The sequence below is a fragment of the Anser brachyrhynchus genome (assembly GCF_964034855.1).
Source record: "Anser brachyrhynchus genome assembly, chromosome: 1".
NCBI lineage: Eukaryota > Metazoa > Chordata > Aves > Anseriformes > Anatidae > Anser > Anser brachyrhynchus.
In genome coordinates this window covers 143,981,279-144,002,245 of record NC_137694.1, presented here as the reverse complement: position 1 = coordinate 144,002,245, position 20,967 = coordinate 143,981,279, and the positions used below count along the sequence as shown (strand labels likewise).

Genomic DNA, 20,967 nt, shown 5'->3' with positions numbered 1-20,967 from the left:
GGAATAGTGAGAAGGCAATGGTCTTGGTGAAGGGGGAGCTCTGAACAGCAGATCTGAGGATGCGAATATACTTTTAATGCTTTGTTGATAAATCTACAGCAGTTTTCCTTTAGCTTCTCCTATGAGGAAAATAGCACCTAGTTGTAGGCAATAAGAAGTAAAAAACTACCACATTACTGCCTCTCACCTGATATAACCAGTATCAAAAGAACTATAATAATAAATGCCAACAAATTGGACTGTAAAGGAACCTCCTCTAATTTTCTTCTCATTAGACGTTCCCGAAAATAACGCTGAGCCTTACCAAGAGCAGCCGATGTTGTCTTTTGAGTTGGATACACGATTATCGGGGTAATTCTCTTTTCTTGTTCTGGACAGAGAGAGAGAGAACAGAGCGTCAGTGCTAGCACGATGCAAAATCTGGGCATTGCCCGGACCGGCGGAAAGCGGCGCTCCATCGCCCAGAGGGGTTGGACATGGTTTGGTGGGTGACATTGGTGTTAGGGGGACGGTTGGGCCAGACGATCTCGGAAGTCTTTTCCAGCCTTAGTGGCTCTGTGATGCCCCTTCGGAACCCGGAGGAGCGGATTTAGGCAGAAGCCTTGACAAGCCGGAGGCTGCCGCCCGCGTCGCCGTCGCACGGCCGCCCTCTGCTGCCCGCCGGGCGGTGCGAAGCAGCGGCCTTCCCCCAGCCCCATCGAGGATGGAGGCTCTTTTCTTCCCCAAGCCCCCCGAAACCACGCACAGTGACCTCCCGCACCCTCGGACGTCGAGGGTTGGGTTTTGCCTCCTGCAAGGCTGCTGCCGAAGGCAGGGCGAGCGCTGCGGCTAGCCGCACAGCTGTGCCAGATGTGCCAGATGTGCTGTGAGAAACTGCTGCACCACCTCCAAGAGCAAGCACCCCTGTTCTCTCCCCCACTAGATGCGAGCTCCCCTCCTGAGCTTCACTAGCGAAGAGCTGTGGCAAAGAGCTTTCTTCAGCGCGGCGCTGTTTTGGGGGGTCAGTGTTTACCGACTGTCTCCAGCTTGATTGTTCTGGTGATCTTGTACGTTACGCCTTCATAGGGGAAAGACATCTTGCAGGTGTAGTAGCCAGAGTCTGTTGGTAACACAGACGTGAAGATCAGGGAATTCGAGCCTTTCAGAAACACGAATTTTTCACTGTTGTCTTCCAAAGGCAGGGCATCCTGGAGAAATAATAGGCAATAATAGGTATTATGTCCCCAGTAGGTGTGGTTACACCCAGCTCCACTTTCCCACTAAAAATCAAGTTCTTCAAATGCACATCCCTCTCCAAAACGGTCTGGGGCACTCTATGAAGTGTGAGGAATTGTCATTTTAATATAGCTATAATGTGCGTGTATAACTTTTCAGTAAAGCTATATTTTAAGATGGAAAAATATACCAAGCTATTTCCTGAGTCCTCTTATGAGTAATCAACTAAGACATTCTTCTAAGAAAAATATGTTTCAGTAAACAGGAAGGTTTTCCTGTGATCGCTTTCCATACATGTCCTTATAAGAGTCATATTCTATGGCACTCTTCTAAGACAGATAGATTTTAGTAATCACTCAGGTTTTCACAACTCTATTACTGACCCTACACAATCTCAGAAATGGTGACAAATTCTCACTCCGTATCACTAACACTCACACAAGGGCTGGAGCCCCGCTAAGAGCAGTTATGTTCTTTCTCGATGAAGGCAGGATAGCTCTTTCTGACAGTTGCGGCGTGAAGCACGTTGTGGGGAAGGACTTTCACACAGGTAAGTCAGTTATAGCCTGCTCATGAAGGAAAACCTGAGCAGAGACACTTTGCTGGCATAGTATCTATCACACATCGGCATGGCTGTGTGAAACCAGCATAGGAATGACATCCTATGTTAAGAACGATAGCTGCAAGAGGCAGAGCATATGGTAACAGTGGGAGTGTAAATAAAAGCTAAAACGAAGTATGGGAAAAATATATGAAGACTCTCATGCTGTGCAGTGGAGAGCTGAGGATGGTCAGGTGTGGGATATTTAACATTACAGGCAAAACCAGGGTTTCCTACTTGAAAAGTCATGGACTAGCAAGATAGGCAAGAGACCACTGTAAACTTTGATTCAATCTCTTCCCAGCACCTCTAAATATTGTAGTCTGCGTTATATTATGCTGTGACATTAAAATGCTCGTGACTTTAACAACATGGAGTTTAGGAGAAACAGAAAGTGAGATAAGTGATTGTTTACAAAAGGGATGAGATTAGGCTTTGCATAAAGAGAAATGTAAAGTTCTACCTTGTACCACTTGAGCTCCAGACTGGTTATATTCGATGTAAACTCCCACAGGTCAGGGCAAACGATCTTTCCAGAGGTAAAAGTGAAGAGGACTTGCATATAAGCGATGTCCCGAGCAGCTGTCTTCTCCACAACGGTGAGGTGGATGGACACCTCAGCACAGTAGGAGTTGTTCCTGCGGGCAGAGCGTGGAGACGTGAGCACCCGCAGGTGATGGGGGAGCCCAGTGACACCCTTCAAATCCATGGCAAGTGAACTTGAAAGCTGGCAGCCACAAGCTCAAGCTGGTTTGAAGCCAGAAAGAGCAGGCATTGAAACTCTCTGCAGTAATTGAGTGTGTGTGAGCTGGATCGGGGTGTTCCTCTCTACGCCTGTCTTTCCAGACCTGAGGAGACCACCCAGCCTGGTCTGAGAGGTGCCCTCACTTCCACGGCCATCCATCCTTTGATATGCAGCCTCTGGTCTGTGCCGTTTGATTCCTCCCAGCTTTGTTTCCCTCCTTAGCCCTTTCTAGGAGGCCGAGACTGAGATCCTACCAGGAGGGATCCTGGGGAATCACTGGCAGTGGTTTTGGGCACGATCTAAACATGTTGCTGACACATGTCTGCCTCAGAGTTTCAAGCTTTCTTTTCTTCTTACTAGTACACCAAGTTTGCTGCACACCCTCAGGCTAAAGCCATGGCTTTGATTTTGCATGGAGGGGCAACGCGCCCATCTGAATAGTGGCAAGTGTGTCACGAACCCTCCACCCATTTCCTTGGAAGAGGTCTTGACTGTGAAAACCCTAATGATTGCAAAGTAAGGAAGAAATAAGAAGTTTAAAGCATATATGAAAATACATCTGCAGTTACTATTGTACAGCTGGTAGGCATTTCTGTGAGTACATATTATTTTACACAGAAAAGAAGGCTGGAAAGTTTTACAGTATCTAGCTTTTCTTCCCAGCCCCAAGTAGCAATCACTTCCAGTCACAAGGACCAAAATGCACAAATCACTTGGGGGAGGCTGATGCCTGAGCTGTGTCCTCTCCAGTTTGTGAAAGCCTACTTCTGCCTTCCCCCAGGGCAAAGCTCAGACCCTGAAGGGGCCAGCAAAACCAGGTGTGCATCTGTGGGCTGATGGGCTCACTGCCCCTATGGCACTGGGACCGGTGGGATGCCCAAATCCCAAATTCTTTCTCAGCAGACTAAGAGTTCTGTGATACTTCGCTTCCACCCTCATTTCACAGACTGCTGCAGACATGTTCTAGTATCCTTATGGGATGATATGAGAAGGAAATACAATTTGTTTGTACTCCATCAATCCTGTAATAATGTTAACAATGAAGCTATGCACTCAACCCCTGCATATCTTTTTCAAACAGGTTTCACAGCATTTTCTTATAGCTGGCAATAACACTGCCACATTTTGAGGCGTTGAGGAACTGAGGCAGAAGTGTCCAAAAAAAGGGATAAAAAGCAGAATTTCCGTGTCTCAGGCTCTGCTCTAGGACTTCTATATTTACAACCTTTTCTAATGCTGGCCGCACTACCGAAGTCTTCTCTCCTGCCCCACCATTGCGTTCCCTGCTAACACATAAAAAGGCCACCCTAATAATTTGAGCATAATTTATTAATTTGTTTTCTGCCTGCTTTTCTGCAAGGAAACTGAGCTCTGCAGAGGCAGCCCCAGCTGCTGGGATGTGCAGACAGGTATGGACCTCAGGGGCCCCAGAGCGAGGTGCCAGCTGCCAGGCAGTGCTGGGAGGTGGGCTGGAGGAAGGGCAAGGACCCTGGCGCCTTCTGGATTTCAGGCCCAAACGGCACTGGTGGCTTTTGCCTTCCTCAGTCCACCACAAGTCCAGATCCTTGTTCCTCTTTTCTTACAGCAGGCTGTAAGACCATAAACTCTCAGAAAAGAAATGACCAGTAAGATTGAAAATAGCCTTGGCTGCAAGCCTCTGTATTATCACAGGTCTAGTACCAGCCCAGTAAATGCACATTGGGTCTCAAGTGACATCTTCCAGCAAAGCCAAAGCAATCAAATTCTGCTTTACAATGTGCAAAAGAAGAAAAGTAAAGATCAGGGAAAAGGAACGGGGAAGAAGGAAGCCACCTCAGAGCCACTCTCTTTTGGTATACACTTTGTAATGCAATCCAAACCGCAAACAATACTGTTTGCTTCTCTAAAGCTGTGATGTATGGGTTGCATTATGCAGTGTCCTCTGTCTGCAACACACCCCTGCTTGCTGCATCCCTGATTGACTTGAAAATAAGCTAGAGCAAACTCTCATGTACACTATTTCCTTGTGAGATCGTAGAGTAGCAATACCATGCCATGATGCATCAAGATTTCAGTATATATAGAGAGAGGAGACACAACATATTTAAAAGTTCTAACTTCCCACACATTTTCTCTAATAAATTTGGTGAGGAAATGATCTTATCCAAACCCACTCTGAAGATATATGGTGTTTAGAATCAAGCTAATATATTTTAGACACAGTCACCTTTTTCAGTACACTGAATTTTCTTTTAAGTACCTACCTTCTTGTGCAGACATACACTCCTGAGTCTTCTTGCCTTGCTGGTAAAAACCAGAGTGCATCTCCTTTTGCCCAGATTCTTGGATCTTCATCTCTTCCTGATATCATGGTTTTTGAATCATTTTTGTACCACGTGATATTATGGGTCAAGGAAGAAAAATCCAGATGTTTGTATCTGGGGGAAGGGCATTTCAGAACCACAGGTTCTCCATGAAGTTCATAGTAGTGTTGGAAAGAGATGATGTGATCTGGGCAGTTTTCTGTATAAATCAGAGACATTTTATCATTACTGCTGGCCAGGCACATTAAAAAAGAGGGGAGAGGGACACAGGAAATTAAAAAAAAAATAATAATAAAAAAGGAGCATGCCTGTACCTGTGCTTTTCCCTTGCTGGAGCCTGAAAGCAGAGGCACCCACTGTGCATGTAACCAGGACAAAGAAGAGCCCGTGCATTTTTTCCCAGAGGAAACAGGAAGGAGAAGGCCGAGGGAAAGTGTCTTGAAATCTGAAGGCAAGTTTATTAGGAGACAAAAGATACAATTAAAATACTCAACATTAACACTAGCAGAGTTAACTGCCCTTTTCCAAACACCAGGCCTGGTGATCTTTGGTTCTCCTTAGTGAACAGATGGGCTTCTTCATCCCCAAATTATGGCTTGGCATCTGGCTTGGCATGAACACTTCTCTTCTGTCATTTTCCTTTCACTCTGGGAGATGCAAACAACACACCACAAGATGCTGCTGTCCCCATGCTTTTGTTTTGCTTTGTTTTGTTTGGTGCAATAGCTAAAGGTAGAGAAATACAGCTCTGTGTATTTGGCAATAAGACGTGACACAGGCATGGGCCAGCCACTTCAAGTTGGCTGTAGCGTAGCTCGTTTGGGTAAGCCCAGGAGAAAAGGTGCAGCAGAGATTTAGCTCTCTAAGCAGTCCCTTCAGGTTTCTGTCAAGGTTGCATGCCCTCATTAAATCCTGTGTGACTCCATCTTCCCTACTATGGCTACCAAAGTAGGCCAGACAGCTCAAAAACTTGCTATAACCAGAGCCAAGCTCTCAGTGTCCCCAACAAATTTTTCTCTTGGAACAACTTTGACTCCAATGGCATGCACAGCCACCTTGCTATTGATACCCAAGTGAGTACAGAGTGCAGACACCATAACCGTCTCTGAAAACAGAACTATCTGCTGCTGGTCATTCATTAACTGTCATCTGTATTGACCTGGATGGGCAAGTTGGCATCTGTGTACATCACTGGTCACTACCTGGTCTGCCACAAGATATCAATTGCTGTTACTCAGTTGGCTGATCACATATTATCTCCCTGTACAACATTCAGAAATGCATTAAATCTGCTATAGATAGGCATCAGTTTATGCTGTACATAAGTATTTGTGTACATACATAAATACAGTACACATACACACACAATGCACACTTTTTCCATATTATGTACAGAAATGCAAATTGCATACATTTAGCATTAGCCTAACACTATGACTGTCCCATAAGATGGATATTAAATGACCAGACAACTGCTTCAAGTTTTATCCCAGAACAAAAACGTATTTCAACCAATATAATGCATTCGTGTTCATAGGTACTTACCTGCAAGCACCTTCTGTGTATCCCATCATGTGCATATTTATGTGTTTTAAATCCAAACTTCTCCATCTTCTAATGGCTAAATTTGCCTGACATCTGGTAGTCTGACTGTAATAATTTATCTCCAGCTTATTGTCATCTTTACAGCACTACAAAGCCAGCCTCTTGCTCAACAAATACAATTTCATAACAACAGGTTGGCTCCCATACCGTGATGCATGCAAGTGTTTCCAGCACATTGGCATGGAGCAGTATCCCCTTCCATGGCTATGCCTGGATCAGGAGCTAGTGTCTTTGCTGCATTAACAGTGCCAATGGTTCACATGTAATACCCTGTAAAAGGATCTCTTCAGATCTTTGCCTGACAAAAATACTTGTTTTTTTTCCAGAGGTTTCCAGTCCCTTCAGTGCAGTATCTAGCATTTTCTGTAAGCCCCTGCACACACTGAGGTTTTAGGGATAGCTTTCATTCCCAGTTGTCCATAAGCTTCACTTACCTGTGGTTCTGCATCCTTTCAGCCATTAGTTTCTCGTGAAAAGATGTAACATTGAAAATCGCTGGTGAGATACTTATATAGAGCTTAGCCCGACACACAGCGGAAATTTATCGCTCGTTGCCCAATCAAATTTGTGTCAAAACCAAATGACATTTTAGACCCACCTTTCTTTCCTTCCGTAGAGTGAGGACGAGAGAAATAGAGACAGGGAGAGAGCAAAAATATGCATTAGGGTTTCCCAAAAAAGGGGAAATGACTGCTAAATATATGACTAAATTTCCCTTTTTCTGACGAATGGCAGTTTACATGCACTCGTGTCTTCACATGACTATTTTACGCTCTACCTAAACCCAAACTTTCTCATGGGTGACAGACGGTGTCCTGCAGCATGGTCAGCAGCTAGACAATTGCGTTCTTCACATAATGTGTTTGATGAGTTTTTGTATGGAAAACATGGCAGGTTTTTCCTCTTTTGTGATTCCTCATATAGCTTGTGAACCACGAATGGGTTTATTCCTCTCTCCTTCCATGACAACCATCTCAGTTTCATGCTTTGCATGAAGGCCGTCTTTGTGGTGAGGTGTAAGGAATTAACTGATGCAAGCATGCTACAGTCTCCAGGCTCACAAGCAGAAGGGTGAAAAAATGGGTTTTGAACAGTGGTAACGTTGACCTCTGCCTGTCTGGAAGAGGGCAGTCACGTGAAGGACTTCGGTCTGGAGCGGGACCACAAGTCAGTTTTTCCCGTGCCTTGCCCTGACATGTGATGTCTCCTGCGGGCAATCCAGGACTTCTTCCAGCCTCGTTGTCCCTCAGGGACCAGCTGTCATGCACCACGTCACTTCTAGCCCAGGAAGGCACTGTGTGGTGTCCTGCTGACCTCCCAGGGCTGGTGTTGGCACGCAGATCCCTGCCCACAGACCTCACAAAAATGCCCCCTCCCCAAGACTTCACAGACCTCAGCTGAGCAGCCCTGGTCTGGAGCACCAGGATCCCAGCTTGAGGTTAAGGCTTCGTGGTCCTGCCACTAACCAAGTAGTGACTCAGAAATAAAAGCAATGCAACCGTTGATTGCAGTAGGGATATACGAATCCTTCATGTACCATTTATTAATTTATCCCTAACATAATTTGTGAACTCTTTATTTAACTACTATCATCCTCAGTTATACCGGAGATCTTCGAATATTTTTTAAGAGAGGAAAAATTGCCAGTTTTTGAGACCGTGTTGCCATTTTCTACAGGGAGAAGAAACATATAGCTGATGACATCTACTGACATACTGCAGTCTTTGGGGATGTGTCATATGCCCGACAGAAGAACCGTCAGATAAGGTGATCGATGTTATCTGAGGTCTAAGCTCAGGCTACTCTGTGACAGTCTTTTCACGTATGCAAGGGAGGTGGGTATCTCTAATGGCAACCCTGGCCACAGGTGCCAAACAAGTTCCCAGCACATAAACCCAGACATTTACCAGGCTCAAAAAGAGCAAAACTGCAGGAAATGAGGTTCAGTGTCTTTGAGACGATCACACCTACCAACTGCTGCAAACACATTCATTGCATTCATTGAATGAAGCCATCTGATCGCAAGCTGTTCAGAGAGCAGCAGAATGAGCATCGCTAGCTTTTCTGGAGATATGTGTCCTTAGCACACACACAAACCCCTCCACTGCAGCCCTTTCAGCTCTCCCCTCATGGCCTTCCCTCATGGCCAACCAATTTTCCTCACACTTCTACAAATTCAGAAGCTCTGAAAACATAAAGTGGGCTACGAGATTCAGTGAGCTTATACTAGAATAATATGTGCTGTCCTGCTTTTGAAAACTAGACTAAAACCAAATATCTACAGAGTAACAGTGCAGTTGACAGATAATATGATGTTTTCAGATGCACCTAACAAGGATTAATGATTTTAACCAACTTTCTTTTTTTCCCATAAAACGTCGTGATCACACACACCACTACCAGGATTTTAAGTCAAAATATTTTATCTGGAAGTGCAACAGCCCGGTTTCCTACAGCTCGGGAAGAAATGCATGTTTTTAGGGGCTGTCTGCTGAGAAGACCATGTCACTTTGCGGTCAGTTATTACTGAGTATTTATAAACAGAAATGTGCAAGTCCAGCAGCTATATATATAGAGGCACTTTTAGGGAAGCTGGTGTCTTTCTGTGGTTTCGCTGTGCAGATGATTCATTTATACTGCTCATGATGCTGGAGCAGAGCTGTGAAATTCCTGACTTGAAGACCAGGCTATTCCCCATATGTCTCACTCATTGCTCATCTCACTGGAGAGCTATTTCCCACACCAGGGTTGCACGCAGCTACCTTGCTGCTGTTGGGTGGATTTTTCTCTCTTAGGACATCCCAATAAAATAATCCCAAATCTCAGAAGATATTTAGCATTCTAGCAGTCCCTTCCAACAGGGGTTTCAAAAGGTCTTCACAAGCAAGATGTGTCTGTTCATGATCTGTAGTTCATGGAAGGGGAGATAGAAATTCAGGCGTCATGAAGTGGGGATAAGGCCATCTGAATAAGGGACAGCTAAAGGTGCCAGGTTTTTCTGGTGACTCCCAGATTCTGCCGTCTTTCCTGGGGGAACTCATTCAAATTGCTCTATGGTTGATGCTGTTTGGCGTCCAGTGACTGCACTCGCATGGATTTTGCTAATTAGTTCTGTTACTCAGTTTGGCTGAGCCAGCTTCACATGATTAAAAATAGGAGAAAATTTCTCTTGTTCACATAAGAATAAGGTGGCAAGACATTAAGAAATATTGAATGTTGAAAGCTAACTGGCAAGAAGATGCGAAGTAAACCACAGCTATTGCACCAACAACACATGTTCTTGGGCTTATTGATATGGGCAGAACTGGTTTTAATAATTTATAATGTCCTTGTGCATAGTTCCCAGATGGGCTCTTGGGGAGCACTGAAATGGAGGGGGAAGAAAAGCTATCCAGCTCTGAGCAACACCAAATAAAAGGGACAGAAAGAGTAAAACTGAGCAGAGGGACTAGCCTGATGTGCAACGGATGCCAAGAATACAGGAATTTGCAGGGTTTTCCAGAGAAATAAGTGCTGTCACATACCAGTTGTATTTGGTATATGGGAGAAACAGGGAGAGATGGGCCAAGAAACAAACACGCTGTCACGAGGGGGTGCTTGCTTTGCCAGAGAAGTGACAGCTTGGTTGCAGGCTGCCTCCCCGCTGCCCCACGGGCTCCTGAGTTTTCAACAGCTCCTTTCACTGCAAAAGCAACCCGACAGGCTGTGAAGACTGATTACACAGGCAAGGGCTGGAAGGGGAATGGAGGAGGAGGGGACCCTTACTGCAGAAGTCAACAGGCTGCAAGGGGCTAAGCGAGGGCTAGAAAGGCCCAGGGCCAGCAGCAGTAAGCCAGAAGGACCTCGAGCAACAGGAGGCTGTGTTTATCCTCTCCAGTGCTTCCTCTGCCCTCAAATGGAGTCTGAGCCAACAGAGGAGGGTTGGCTGAGAAGCCTCGACCTGCTTCAGTTTGCAAGTCCCCTTCTGGGACGCAGGAAGGTGTTCATCCTGCCCACTAGTGCTGCCAGTGGCAGATTAAATTGTAGGCCATAGAATGATGAAATAAAGAAAGGATTCTTAAAAAAACGGGGTTTGCTGGCTTTTTATTTAAGGGACAAAACCATCCTTGGGCATGGTCTACATGACATATGGCACAATGTGGGTAAGCAGTGAAGGTGGATTGTTGCAAAGCTGAGGTTGATGAGAGCTGAAGAAGTGAAGTGCTGTCTCTGTTCCTGTGCACCGAAATGGTAACCTAAGTTGCTAAGTAGTGACAGTTTCACCATCACCACATCTGAAAGCCTCTGAAACATTACAGTAAGAGTGGGGGGAAAAAAGGCCCTTTACTTCCTTCTTCCATGGATAAAATTACATACAGGTATGCTGAATTGTGTTCAAGGACTGTCAAAGGGCAGTTTCACCAGTGCAGAGAGTGAAATCAGTAGGGCCACACAAGCACAGATGCATTTGTACTTGTTTGCATTTCTGCAGCTGATGGCTGACGAGGCAGGTGGACCACAACTGGCAGCTCTGCTCGAGCATTTTCCCAAGCTATCGGCCATCCCCACTGCTTGGATGGAACAAGCCTGTAGCGTACATTACCTGCCATGCCTCTGTGCGAGGCTTTAAGCAAAGCTGCAGCACAGGCACGGCCACTTACCGTGTTGGGGCTGACCAGCGTGAGCAAACGATGCCAAGGAAAGCAGCCAGCAGACTCTTCCCACAGCCGTGGCATCGTCTCAGACCGCAGGCAGTGAGTCAGTAGGGGACGTGGTTTGAAAGCTAGCGAAAGCAAACCTGAGATTGCTGAGCAGCTTTTTTTCCCCTGCACTTCCAAAATGTGACGCTTGCAACCACGAACAGTTTTTTTATGTATGGAGTAACATAATGTACTCTGCGGACTTGCATGTGAAAACTGTATGGGGATTTAAATACATGGCAGTGGTTATGAAAAGCCCATGGTAACAGCAGGCAGGGGATGAACTGTGACCAGATGAGGAGCATGAAGTCATGTAGAGTTACAAGAGCCAGAACAACAGGAATAAAATAAGATTTCTAAATCAGTTATGTTGGCTGGTTCAAACAGTCAATCCAGAAAACAATGAATTTGAGACGCTAAGCAAAGAAAAACAGATGACAGAGCTTTTTGTTCATGATTACTGTTCTTGCTGGCTGAACTTCAATTTAATTGGTGAAATGTCACTTTAGTTCTGAAAAACAGTGACAAACATATATTCTAAGAGTAGGGAAAAATTGAGCTGGTGTTGATCCATAGTAGTGGTTACTGTAGGTGCACTCGGAGGGTAATACTAACCATTCATTTTTTTATTGCATGTTCCTGAATGAAATCTTTGTCTCACCCAGAAGATGAAGTCATTTATTTAATGCAGACAGTAAATCTTTTAGTTTTAATATCCTTCTGACACACAAGTATAGTTTACACACTTGTTTTAAGAAGCAGAAAGATGAAATACTCTTAGTGGATACAGTTACCTATGATATTTATTTCCTACTCTCCAACCAGGATGTGTAATTCATTCACAAAATGTTTTGTGGGACTGGGGTGGGGTGTCACAGTGCAAAACATATGAAAACATAGATGATAGGGAAATAAAGGTGCCAAAGTTTCAGTTGTATTTTGCATTTTTGCTCAGTACTTGCCCTGTGTTTTATGTCATGATGGTCAACAATTCTGACTGACAGCAAGAGTTGCTTGAGAGAAAAATGAAACAAGATAGACTTATTCTGGATTGGTGATATCATGGAAAAGAGGGTTACAAATAAATGAATAACATAAATAGATGATTCTCAAGTGGAGAAAAAAAAATCAGAATATTTGAATACAGGAGAGATCAAGTCAATTCAGAAGAAAAAGAGCAAATTCCAAGATCACTGCACTCCTGAAGCAGAAATTCAAAAGTAAGCCAAAGCGATGCTGCAAGATCACATTTGCTTGCAAATTCTCATCTGTTCAATTGGTGCACGTACACTGCGAAGCACCAAATAAGATTTTGTACCACTAATTCAGGTTAATAAACAAGTTTGTTTTAATAAAAACAGCTATCATCTGTTGATCTTGGAGGGTTCTGTTGTATTCACGATGGTTGACTATATGAGAAGAGTATAAACATACAAGGGGCACCAAAATTAATCTTAGGATGATTTCATACTTCAACTGCACTGAGCTAAGGTCTTCTCCAGCATGTTCTGCAGCAGCTGAAAAGGGAAGTTGTCATTTCAGCAACTATTTTTAAAGATTTAGTGAGGATTTTACACATGATGGAAAATCAAGACTATATGTTATTTGTGGCGTGTGGTGGTGTGTTTGTTTGTTTTCCCTCCAGAACATCCCTTGATTCAGAGCTTCCCAGCAAAACTGAGATCCCCGTTGGTCCTTCTGGCTGTAGCTTCCAGGATCTGCTATCTCAGGGGCAGTTATTTTGCTGGGGACCCGGCAGAAACCTGCATTGTCTTTAAGGACAAGTCATCTAACCCGACCTTCTCAGAAGTGTTGAGCCATTCCTTATGTCTTCACGGAAAGCTGAAAAATGTCAGGACCTTTACAGATCACTGTTTTGATTAAAGTACAAGTTTTCGTGAATAGCCTTGCCAGGGAGAGTGGCTTCCGGCAGAGTGTATGAATAATTGATACAGATCTTGGCTTGATAACATAGTTACTGGAACAAAAAAAAATGGGGAACTGAATTTAACCATATAATGCCATTATGATATGACAGTGCTGTTTGGAAGCTTTAACCATCGTGGGCTGCCTTGAAGCTGCAACTGGCCAGCTCTGCACGGCAAGGACACAGCTCTCAGCCACAGGCTGTCTTGCTGCTCCTCAGAGGTTCAGATCTGCTGCCTGCTTCATGACATGTTTATGAAATTGGCCTGGGATGAGTGGCTTGTAATTACACATCCCCACAGAATTCATGGGATCTCTTGCTGGATGTTAAAAGATCCAGGAGAAACCCTGAAAGAGTCATGGTAAAAAGAGCACTTACTCCTTGGCACTCCGATGGTAATTTTTAGACTCAGAAAATCTCTTTCCCTCCATACATAGATCAAGAGGAAGAGAGAAAAAAATATTTAGGGAAATATACATACCCATGCATGGAGAAATACAGAGGCTGCCACCTGCTGAGAGGAAAGGGTTTCATTTCAAGCGCAAAAATCCCCAAAAGAAGGGTGGAAATGAAAGCCCCACAGGATTTCTGTCCCTGCTTGGCTGTGATTTTTCACAGTGCCGTGCAAGGTGGACCAGCCACAGGATGCTGGCTGTGCTCACCCAGGGACTCCAGACTAATCTCACCAAAACTGCTTGAGGCAAACTGGAAAGTGTTTGGGGAAATTCAAAATTATTTTACAGCAAAACCAGAGCCAGAAAAAGTATTGTTATTATAACACAACTAACAGCATTTTAGTGATGTTTAAATGCATTTCAAAACCTGAAGACTAAATTAAAACATATTTATTTTATATAGTTCTACATTAAAATATTCAGTAGAAACAGAGAATCACAGAATCATTTGGATTGGAACAGACCTTAAATGTCACCTAATTCCACCCCCCCACCATGGGCAGGGACACCTCCCACCAGACCAGGCTGCCCAAAGCCCCATCCAGCCTGGCCTTGAACACCTCCAGGGATGGGGCATCCACAGCTTCTCTGGGCAGCCTGTGCCAGGGCCTCACCACCCTCCGAGTCAAGAATTTCTTCCTAACATCTTATCTACATCTCCCTTTTTTTTTTTAATTTAAAGCCGTTATCCCTTGTCCTGTCACTACATCCCCTGACAAAGAGCCCCTCCTCAGCTTTCCTGTAGGACCCCTTTTGGTACTGGAAGGCCGCTGTAAGGCCTTCTCTTCTCCAGGCTGAACAACCCCAACTCCCTCAGCCTGCCCCCATAGGAGAGGTGCTCCAGCCACCTGATCGTCCTCGTGGCTTTCCTCTGGACTTGCTCTAATAGGTCCATGTCCTTTTGTGCTGGGGGCCCCAGGGCTGAACACAGGGCTCCATGTGGGGTCTCACGAGAGCAGAGTATAGGAGGAGGATCACCTCCCTTGACCTGCTAGCTACAGGCAGCAGCAGTGCTGTGTTGTTTCAGGTCAAGATTCACTAACGAGCTACTGGTGATATCATGTTTATTAGAGCTGATAGACCCTTGCCAGCCTCTCTCTTGTAACTGGGCTCTCATGGAGCCATCGGATCCAAGATGCCACTCCAAGAGCTTGCTCAGACCACTTGTCTCTTAGGGCTAATTTTCTTCTTCACTTTCGAGCATCACTACTATAACAGAAGACAATAACTTTCTAGTATATCCTCAAATCAAAATTTATTTATGAAGTCTTGGTGGAACAGCAGAGAGGTATGAAATTTTCTGGCACTGCAGTCTGCCAAAGGGAGATGTGCAATGTTTTCTTAACAATACAAGCAGCCACCAGTTTTAACAGCCCACTTCAATGAACATTTCAAAACCTTGTAAAGTAATGAAGAAAAACGCCTGGCAGAGCTGTCCCTTGAGGCTGAGCTTTCTGAGAAGATGAAGAAACAGCACCTTGAAGAAAGAATTCTTCTAATGTGTCAACTTGGATGTTTTTGTAAGAGGGGTTTTCATCAGATGTTCAGGCAGAAGAGGAATAATGAACTAAGGAGGCTGTGCTTTCAGCAAGCCTTAAGCCTGACTCAGGATCTCTGGTGGGTAACCTTGAGTTGCTTTGAGTTCAGCTGCTTCATAGTCAACAAACAAAATGCAGCATTTTCAAATCCTGTAGTATTTTATTCACATTATCAAGCCCATTTCAAAAACAGGTTTTCCTAGACAGGACACAAGTGTCCCCGTGGCCTCTGACAAGTGTTCTAGCCCGTGTCTCAGCTGCTCTCCTCAATACCCCTCTCCTCTCTGCAGACCTCTGTCCTCCTCCCAGTGCCCCATCAGTCATGCCCAGGCTGCTATAACCAGATCGTACACTGAGATGCTGGACTTAATTATCCTATGCCATTAAAAGAAGCTTTATTCTGTAGAGAGGTAAGTTACCTGCTGATCCTGCTACAGCAAAAGTTGGGTTACGAGCAGAAGCAGGCCTAGGACACAGAGTGCACAGAGTGATACAAATCCAAGAGAGGCTGTTGTTGCCAAAAGGAATCCACCTGTGTCGTTTTCCACCTTTGCACCACTGCAGAGAGGCCTCCCAGCCATGCAGCTGATTAATTCATGAAGGCTGCCCACATCCCAGCCAGCAGCTCCCATGACACACAGATGTTTCTCAGCAACATTCAGCCTTGATCACAGGACCCACTCTTTACCTTTCAGTCCTGCAAATGCACATTTCACTGTTTATATTTATAAATAATTAACTCTTTTGCCTGTAAAAGGCTTTGTTAGATAAGGACAAGAGGTGTTCTTCCAGACAGAAGAAGAGAAACTCATACATGTATGGTGAAAAGATTTTTTAATAGACAAAGTGGTGGAAAACACCTCCAGATCTTATAAAGATGATTATGACCCTTCACAGGCCATCCAACAGCCACAGATCAGGGCTTGCAGTGTCACAGAGAAATATTCGTGCCATCTGGAAACCATAGGAATATCAGAGCAACCATTGGTCATGCTGAAAGTCCAAGTAGCACACCTTCTGATGTTAACAGCAACTTGCTGCAGATGTTTAAGGAGCTGTAAGAACACAGCAGGTCTAGCGTGACCTTCACCTTTGTATTTTCTGGCAACTGCCAATTAAGGGCTTTCAGAGCTTCCAGAAAGGGCTGTTCCGAAGGCCGGCTGGTTTCCAGGAATTTCTTGAAACCATGAATACATTCAGTCCCTACCACACCCTATGGCAATGGGTTCTGTGGTTTAAATATATTCTTGACAGAATAACACTACTCCTTTATGTACATTTTAAACCTACTGTTTGATAATTTCAGGGGATGCCTTCTAGAGCTGGTAGCATGAGGACTGGCAATCACCCATTCCCTATTTGCCTTTTCCATACTACCCCAGACTTCTAGCCCTAACCATATCCTCCAGCTGCCAATTCTTCTCTGTGCTATCAAGCACGTAACCTTGCCATAGAGGGATGCAAGTCCTGGTCCTCTGTCACTTCTGCTGCCCATTTGTGTATATTTTGTAATTTTATACCCCTCTTGAGGTAGGATCACCAGAGTTTTTGCATACATAATATGAACTTTAAAAGGACTGTATCAATATTTTCTCATGCCCTTTATTCTCTTCCTACTTGTTGAACCCAGCACTATGCAGCCCCAGCAGTCCAGCCATGCCTAGTCACTAACAACTTCCCATTTGCCTCTTAGTCTTAATACCGAGCAAAGGCACTTTACAGTGGCATTGCACATTAGCCATCATGCATCATCATCATCATCCACCAAGTGGGTTAGCAAACAACAGACAACAAGTTTGCAAAGAGCAAAGTCTACAGCCAGGGGTTCTCGTATTGTCAGGCCATTGCAACAAGCGCTTCCCACAGCCTGAGGCAAGTGGTGTTTGATGTAATGAAGGTCTTTCCCTGCCACCCCATCCCTCTGACACTGCCCTCCATGACCACTAGCTGGGCACTGCTGGTTGACCCTTCTCTAGAAGTAGGATTAGCTGACTGATTGCTTACATCTTTCTCATTACCCTCAGATTCGGCTTCTCACCCTGTTTATTTGCCTGACTGCAATGACTGCAAAGTACATCAAGGTTTTTTCCATCCAATGAGGCAGAATTTTTAAAAAGCACCCATTTGTAGGAGCAGTGGAGTGCAGGAATGACAGTGATGGGTCCAAGACATCCTAGGGCACTGTGCAGAATATGTGCGTGTTTCCTGAAAACATCCAGGACAGCTCTGAAGAAATACGTGACGAGTTGGCTGACCAGAACTCGCGGCACTTACAGGCAATTGGAATTCATGCGGGACGTACAGGGTGAAACGAAGCCTATGGACACCGATTGCAGAACACCACGTACTGTACGTGCACTGCTCGCGCAACCGTAGGGAGCTCCGGCACAAATACGCAGCTGAAAATGTAAAAGTGCACCCAAGGGCAACCTCACGGTTGAAAACAATTCAACCCCTGCATCCATTTTGAGGAAAACCTGATGCTTTGTACTCTGGGCCATAAAGTTGTAGGTTTTCTAGGTTAACAAGGTAGAGGTAAGGTGCCCAGAGTTCACTTTACAAAAAGCATCCTATTACTACTCAAGTAATAGGAAGAGATTCTTGTGAAATAAGACCCTGTGACTGTGTTTACTTAGGCAACGTCTCTGTGCAAGCATTCATTGATTTGCTTTCCACGGGGCCATCCCAGATTGCGTGTAACCTGCCTTGTTCCGGAAGAATTGCCACACACCAAGAGGCTCGAACTCGCTTCCTCTTTACAAAGCTGATTCTGACAAGTTTGCTGCTCACTTGGCAATAAACAGCTTACCCTGTTGACACGATCCAAGTTTCAACCAAGGCAAGTCAGCAACGCTGAAGAACAAGGTGACAGGAAAGCACCTGAGAACAATGAGAATTTACCTCTTGAAATATGTCCAGGAAGATATCAGGCCAAAGAGCTGTTATAATAACTCGTGTCTTAAAGTTTAATGTTGGCTGTTGATGTATATGTTCATTTTTAAATAAATAATGCATCCTGGAAGACTTCTTTTATGACTAGCATCACCTGCGTGTTTTCCCCCCCTAACAAATATGACAAGGAACTTGTTCCATACTGTGGGATTCTTCCAAGCCACATTTCTCCAATCCAGGTGGATTTTGGAAGTGTTTCCTTTTTATGACCTTGGTCATTACTGCACGCTGCACAGAAGTACTGAGAGCCATGAGATTTAACATGGATTGCAGGGACCCTAACATTACCCTAAATATGACCCAGAACTCTTGTCAGCCAAGGTAGATGGCAGCAGGATCATTTCAACATGAATAAAAAGACAACATTGATACTTTCAGTTATTTATTATTATTATTATTGATAAAATGATACACCAAGTTTCGTATATAATATTTCCTTTCAGCAGCTGGAGTTGAAAGAACATCCTGCTTTCTAATGACTCCTGCTGCTAAGGTTATGAATATTGAATCAATGACCTTGTGCATCCCACCAGAACAAATCTAACTATTATGAGCTCCAGCACAGAAGGAAAAGAAGCTGGAGAAGCAGTCACATGGAGCAATTTGTCATTTCAGTATTTAACCTATCTCTCTTTTCAGCCCTGGCTCTTCTCTCTTTTTTTCTTCTTCTTCTTCTTTTTTTTTTTTTTTTTTTAAATCAACTCTTCTCTCCACTTCATCAAGTTTGAATTTGTGATACAAAACAAATAGATTCTAATGGCCAGCATTGAACTTCTTTTTCATCCACTGCCAGTTGTCTTTTCCTGAAAGATTTAATGAACATTTCACAAAAAGAAGACATGTATCCTTTATCCTGGCTCCAGAAATAACAATTCCCTTCTCCATCTGTGATGCACAATAAATATTCATTTTATCATGTATCTAGAGGTTTTTCAGCAGCTCTAGAGACTGACAGCTTACAACCTGAAATATTTTTCCATTTGAATTATTATTCAAACAAGAATATTTTTCTTAATTTAATAATAATTAAAAAAAAAAAAAACTTTACACCAAATATGTCCCTAATTATTTCAGAGAAAAAAAATCATCTAGGTTTCATGAAGGTTTTTACAGATCTTTTTCATTCTCCAGGTTAGCAGTGCTCAGTTAACGTACATTCTCATTCCCCAGTTCATACAGTACGTCTCAGTTTCTACCAGAAAGACAGCTGGCACCCATCTGTTTGTGCATAATGCCACTTACACTGCTAACTTAACAAGCTCTGTTTTTAGACGCTTGTTCCCTTCTCTCCTTTCTCACATCATGCACTGTTCACTTCAAGGATGCCATACTTTCTTTAATATGTCTCAAAAGCATCACTTTTTTTAAAATAATTCCCAGCAGTGATCAAATAGGTAACATTCAGGCCATCAGTTTCATTGAGTCACAACCCATGAGCACAGACTGAAGGGGAAAAAAGTCCATTCATGTACCACATACCCACCCACCTTTGTGCAGAAAGATTAAACAGAGATCACTCAAACTGACACGCCTGACATAAACAACCTCAAAACTGGGGAATGACAACGTCTGAATCTGATGTAGCCTCAGAAAGATGTGTCTCAAGCTCGGACAACCAAGGCCAAGCAGTTTTGCTCCTCAAGTCCAGTTCTTGTTGTGTGCCTTATGCAGTTCAGACCCATTATTATAATGAGGAAGAGCCTAGGTTTCTAAGACAAGGTTCATTTAAGGCAGAATTTTCATTTTTCTGCAACATCTAAAGTGTTCTTTTAAATATGATAATAAAGATTAACAATAATTTTCTCGCAATTAAAAAAAAAAACTATAAAAATCAAAGCGATTTAAGAAGTGCAACGTATCTATGTGAAAAAACAGTGGGCTATTTTAAAATTAACTTTTGAAATCATATACTCTCATTTTTACAGTTCTTGAGAAATGATAGGCATGCTAGTTACCATGCCTGGAGATCAGAGACTTAGCAGAGAACACAACACGAAATCATTGTAGCTCAGGGAGACCTCCTCTGGTAAGCGATAGCAAAATGGATTACAAACCCTCTGTTTCACATCAGGAAGAAACACAATTACCAAGCATTCGGCCAAAGCAAGTGCTCGGGTACCATATTGTTCTGTGAACAACATATCGAGTCAATGCATCAAGAGCCTGCCTGCTGTCCTCAACAGAACTGGACATCACACTCTTCTAAAACGGGTTGACCTGACACTCAAATCGTGCTCAGCGGAACTAGTCTGAGTCTTTTAAACGTAGTGAAGCGAGAATTTTAATCTCTTAACAAGGAGACAAAAATGAGTTCATAACATGTTTATATGATAGCACTGAGACAAAAACTTTGATTTAAAAAGAATAATTATAATAATTAAAAAACTGAGAGGACAAAAATAAGAACAGAAAGGAGAAATTAAAAGTATATCCACAGCCTTACCCAGCATCTCCTTTAGAGACTGTTCCCTGCCAGCTTCTGCAGGCTTTGATGGCCCTCCAATCCCTTACCTGGCTACACCTGTGCTTTAAAGACAAGATAGGGAAAATATGAGCTTTAACAAGGAGCCACAGGTGGGTTTGCATGGTTAACGGCACTTTCTCAAGATTTTCTGCCACAGTATGTCTTAAAAAACATACAGTAAGGAGATCATTACATTCCATTTATTAGGAGTTTACTTGAGTTAATTGTCAAAGTCTCAGTACAGCAGCAACCTCAGCGGACCTTCCAGGACAAGCTCCCTACCCCAGGAAAACCACAACTCAAATCCCAAGTGCCAGAATTACTGGAACTGCTTTCTAACCACGGGCAAACAAAGTTTTGTTTTTCTTGGTGGCCTTTTAGGGTAGGTTTAAAAGTTAAAAATCTTATGAATCCGAGAATAAATACTGCCATCATTAAAACTTTCCAAGATGAGATTCGCAGCCTCTTCCTGCCTGTAAGCTA

General features: G+C 43.8%; 1 protein-coding gene across 3 annotated transcripts in view; it reads right to left on the bottom strand.

The window, feature by feature from the left end:
- The window catches only part of IL1R2 (interleukin 1 receptor type 2), a 28,167-nt gene extending 7,200 nt beyond the window's left edge, over positions 1 to 20,967 (bottom strand). Inside the window, exons 1-6 of one of the 3 annotated variants that reach the window (XM_080602000.1) lie at positions 20,464 to 20,967; positions 5,179 to 5,309; positions 4,805 to 5,063; positions 2,280 to 2,454; positions 1,013 to 1,187; positions 305 to 370 (exon numbers count right to left, since the gene is read on the bottom strand). In XM_080602000.1, the coding sequence (XP_080458126.1) occupies positions 305 to 370; positions 1,013 to 1,187; positions 2,280 to 2,454; positions 4,805 to 5,063; positions 5,179 to 5,309; positions 20,464 to 20,684 (1,027 nt within the window). In that variant the 5' untranslated portion in view covers positions 20,685 to 20,967. The other 2 variants (XM_080602001.1, XM_080602002.1) reach the window with 2 other exon arrangements.